This window comes from Eurytemora carolleeae, unplaced genomic scaffold, assembly GCF_000591075.1.
Source record: "Eurytemora carolleeae unplaced genomic scaffold, Eaff_2.0 scaffold1371, whole genome shotgun sequence".
Classification (NCBI taxonomy): domain Eukaryota; kingdom Metazoa; phylum Arthropoda; class Copepoda; order Calanoida; family Temoridae; genus Eurytemora; species Eurytemora carolleeae.
The window spans coordinates 82372-87286 of record NW_019397262.1 but is presented as its reverse complement, the minus strand read 5'-3'; the positions used below and the strand labels follow the sequence as shown (position 1 = coordinate 87286).

At 34.9% G+C, this 4915-nt stretch overlaps 1 protein-coding gene across 4 annotated transcripts; it reads left to right on the top strand.

The window, feature by feature from the left end:
- Positions 1 to 1079: 1079 nt before the first annotated feature.
- On the top strand, positions 1080 to 4136 carry LOC111713111 (uncharacterized; the record flags this gene model as incomplete). 4 transcript variants are annotated; one of them, XR_002767602.1, is given in 4 exon segments in its annotated part: positions 1080 to 1147; positions 2311 to 2461; positions 2595 to 2809; positions 3121 to 4136. XR_002767602.1 is itself a non-coding variant. In XM_023487906.1 (3 exon segments), coding segments are annotated over 3 exon segments (312 nt in total), but the record flags the coding sequence as incomplete, so codon positions are not given.
- Positions 4137 to 4915: the final 779 nt, after the last annotated feature.

Here is a 4915-nt window from a genome sequence, read left to right as displayed (position 1 = left end):
TTAGGGGTTAGAAAATGTAAGTTTGTTGCAAAAACTCAATTCCCTATTAAACATTTTGCTTAATTTGGCAACAATTCTTAATTTTACTTTAAATAAGTCTAGCGTGGGCTAAATTTATGTAGCATTCTAAAGAAAATTTTGAAATTTAATAACTTCAACTGGGTCTTTTTGGAGTTTTAGTTTGGCACAGCAAAAAGTTAAGATTTTAGACGGTAAGGTAGGTATATAATGACACCAACGATCTGCAAGTAACTTTTTATTAACAATTTGATTTTTATCCAAAGCAAAATCTGACATTCGATCACATTTGTTGCCTTTTCTCTTTTATACTTTTTTGTCTGTGGATGCGTTTTAAATAAATAAAAATTGGTGAAATAAAGACCCAAAACACAATTGAAAACAAATTGATAAAACCGAACGCATTTAGCCCTGGTTAGTCTAGAGTGTATTTATTATCTAGGTTGGATTAACGGGTGTAATTATTATCTAGATTGGATTTATGGGTGAACTCATTATCTTGAATGAATTGATGTTTAGGCTGGATTGAAGGGTGTAATCATTATCTAGGTTGGATTGATGGGTGTAATCATTATCTAGGTTTGATTGATAGATGTAATTATTATCTAGATTGGATGGATGGGTGTAATCATTATCTAGGTTGGATTGATGGATGTAATTATTATCTAGATTGGATGGATGGGTGTAATCATTATCTAGGTTGGATTGATGGGTGTAATCATTATCTAGGTTGGATTGATGGGTGTAATCATTATCTAGGTTGGATTGATGGGTGTAATCATTATCTAGGTTGAATTGATGGGTGTAATCATTATCTAGGTTAGATTGATGGATGTAATTATTATCTAGGTTGAATGGATGGATGTAATCATTATCCAGGTTGGATGAACGGGTGTAATCATTATCTAGGCTGGATTGATGGGTGTAATCATTATCTAGGTTGGATTAATGGGTGTAATCATTATCTAGGTTGGATTAATATATATATAATCATTATCTAGGTTGGATCGATAAATTTAATCATTATCTAGGTTGAATTAATATATATAATCATTATCTAGGTTGGACTGATGGGTGGGATGGATTCCTTTTTTATTCCTCACAGTAGCTTCTACACGATGGATATAGGGTAGGACTAAGACCTTCTTATCTAAACAATCGAACTTTGAAATTACACAGGGTAATCCTCAAGTCACCTTATTTAAAATCAAGTCTATTCCAGTGATACTTAAAGATTTGGCAAAGAAAGCAAAGTACATTTTGTATATGGTCGTCTTTGTTCTTTGTTCTTTGTGAGTACGCTTTATGTCAGGCTATAGATTCAGACCTCCTGCCTCTTGGCCTTAGGATTGGGCTAAAACAATATGACGAAAGAAGAGGAGGATATATGACGAAAGAAAGGGGGGATATACGACGAAAGAAGGGAGGGATATATGATGAAAGAAGGGGGGAGGATATATGACAAAAGAAGGGGCGGAGGATGTATGACAAAAGAAGGGGGGGATATATGACGAAAGAATAAAAGTAAAGATGTTTTCAAAGTTCTGTCTGTATAGCAGAGGAGCGTAAACTTTAAATACAGAGGTTGTTACGCGAGCCATGCTGCGTGAAGAAAGTCTGTTTGTCGCCCCTGCGTATTTCTGAGTTTCTCCTGAAGATCTGTACGGAATGTATTGTGAAAAAACTAGTTTAGGAACTGTTTACAGTCCGACTGCGCAGACGCAAGATTTCTCGCGGAGTAGTAGTTATATTTATATTCAGTATATGTTTATTCGTTTTGCAAGTATTTTCCGTGTTCAGAATTCTGGGATCACCGTGGTAATTATTTTATATATATCTATGTTTATTGGTTGATTCTAGTATGATTGATGATTATGTATTCGTTTATTGGTTCCTAGCCACAGTTTTTTAATGCCTGAGTGGATTATTTGTTATAATTGTATGATTTTCACTCAAAGCTTTTTCTGTGGGTTTATTAAATTTGTTTAGATTGAAGGCTCAGAGAAATAAACGTTCGGAACCTTACTATCTTCCTTTTTATTATGAAGAGCGTTGAGAGAAGGGAGTCTTACGATCCAATCCTGAGAAATACCACACGGTACATATATTAGGTCTTTAGGGAAATCGCTAAGTAGCGAAACAGAGGTTTCTTTTGAGATTTGTTCTTCAATTTTCCTTTGATTTTATTTCATGAACGCATAAACGAAATTTTGTTATTTTTACAAAACCAAGCTTGTCTGCAGTCCTAGTTCTTAAGAATTATTGATGCTCTAAAAAATATTTTCTTCTCAGAATTGATGGTGAAGTGTCCCTCCCTGTACCTGGTCCCACCCTACCTTGGTCCTCCGCGGGCTCAATAGGCGTGGCATTTCAGGGCAAACCCACGCTAGTGGGCGGGTTTAGTTTAGCAGGATACAAGCATGGAATTACAAACTTGGAAAAGGTAAAACATTGCACGCATTTATTTTTAAAAATAAATTTATTATTTTAAAAATTACTTATTGGTTTAAATATCCAATATCCTGTTTGTTCCCTGCCAAGAAACTAAATGTTGTTTCCTATTCTTGACATTTTAGGATTCTTGGTTTACTTGGAGTTCAGACATTTCAAGCTCAAGAGTTTCTGGATTAGCTGTAGCATTACCAGACGATATATTCATGTACTGTTAGTTGTACTTATACAAGACGTTAATTCTGTACTGCTTGATGTACTTGTACTAGACGATATATGTCTGTACTGATGGCTGTACTAAGTACTTGTACCAGAGTAAATTTCCCTGTACTTCGTGATGGTGAATAACTTGGTTCGTTTTTCATAAACTTTTAAGGTTTTTGGTTTTAAGAGATACCGCACAAATACTGTGAAATTGTTAAGATTCAAACATTTAAAAAGTGTATTTTGAAAAAACAGAACAATTGATCAATTTTTATCCTCAGAAAAATTATAAGAAAAAAACGAACTTTTGGTTCGTTTCCATGCATTTATCTTCTCTCAGCGCCAAAATTTGTCATAATGGAAAGCAAATGTTTAGAATGAACAATTTTGAAATGGGAAAAACTAAACAAATACTAATAAAAACGAAGCAAGCTATTGCCCATTCAGTAGTACAGGCTGTACTCTTAGCTGCACTTGTACATAGACATTAAACAGGCATTAACTGAAGAAAAAAAACCATTAACGATCGGTTAATTTTTGTGAATAGAAATTCTTCTGTTAATGGAAATATCTGTTGTCAGATTCTAAATACAATAAATGGCTGTAGACGTAATTTCAATTTACTCTTCATACGTAGAGTGACATGTCCGATTCACAAAGGTATTTTTAAAAGCTTTGTCGGATCAAAAATAAACAGATCTCCTTATTTTTCTCCTTAAATATTGATTGTTTTTAATTGTGGCCTCTCTATCAAAAAAGGTTCTCTGATTTTCGCTGCAGACACAATGGAGTAAATTGTTAAAAATAAACAGTTTTTAAACAAGAAAACGAGGATATTTTTCACATTATTGATCAGATAAAAGTCTTGAGGATACCGTTGTGAATCGTGCATGACACTATGTAGATGGAGGGGTAACATTACCTCTTCAAGGGACTGTGGAGTCAAGAAGTCAATTTAAGGGGCTCTCCATTCAACATTAAAAGAGTGCCATGTTGAAATCACAACAATATCTTTTAAACCGTTGTCTTAGCAAAAACGATGGGAAAATTGATATATGATTGCAGAGGCCGAATTTAAAGAATTTGAGCCGGGGCTTAAATTCGGTTGGGCCCACTTAAAAATATTCAATTTAAGCCGGCGTTTAATTGAAACCGGTTTTGGGGGATTTGAGACGCGGCGGAAATTCATTAAATTCGGACACAGTTCTAAAGAAATTGACTTGCGGATTTACTCTACTGGAGAGAAAGAAATATATTGTTTGAATTCAACACTTTACCTAATAGAAAAACGACAATATCTTACTAATTGATGATCAGATAAAGGTTTAAAGGGCACCGTTTGGACGTGTTATTCTATAAAAAAGGGTAACTTGAAATTCCGCCTATAATATTAATAGTCCCTTTACTTTAAACATGTGATTACTGAAAACTGATTATTATGAAATAAATCATGTATCCTTGTATCCCCACTCTNTAAAGTGGAAGGCATAGAGTCTATGTGAAATGATCATTGGTCAATTATGAAACCAGCCTATTTCATAATTTGGTTTTCTTTTAACAATAATTTTAGATTTTCTCTTCGGGAAAGTCCAGATGGAGGAATCTGATTTGCCACAAATAGCGTTGATGTTATAAAAGGTTTTCATGGGACATTTCCCTCTAATGCAGGGTTTATCTACCAGGGCCTCAGGGGACCTGGAGTTCTACTAGGATACAGGGGTTTATTTCAGGACCAGGAGTTCTACTAGGATACAGGGGTTTATTTCAGGACCTGGAGTTCTACCAGGATACAGGGGTTTATTTCAAGACCTTGAATTCTACCAGGATACAGGGGTTTATTTCAGGACCTTGAATTCTATTAGGATACAGGGGTTTATTTCAAGACCTGGAGAAGGGTACTCAGGGTTTTATTTTAGGATCTGGAGTTTCACCAGGATACAGTAAACTCTGTAAAATGGGTCTTAAAGTAAACACTGTAAAGTGGGTCTTAAAGTAAACCCTGTAAAATTGGTCTTAAGGTAAACCCTGTAAAGTGAGTCGTAAAGTAAACCCTATATAGTGGGTCTGAAAGTAAACCTTGTAAAGTTGGTCTTAAAGTAAACCCTGTGAAGCTTGTCTGAAAGTAAACCCTGGAAAGCTGATCTGAAAGTGAACCCTGTAAAGCTTGTCTGAAAGTAAACCCTGTAAAGCTTGTCTGAAAGTGAACCCTGTAAAGCTTTTCTGAAAGTAAACCCTGTAAAGC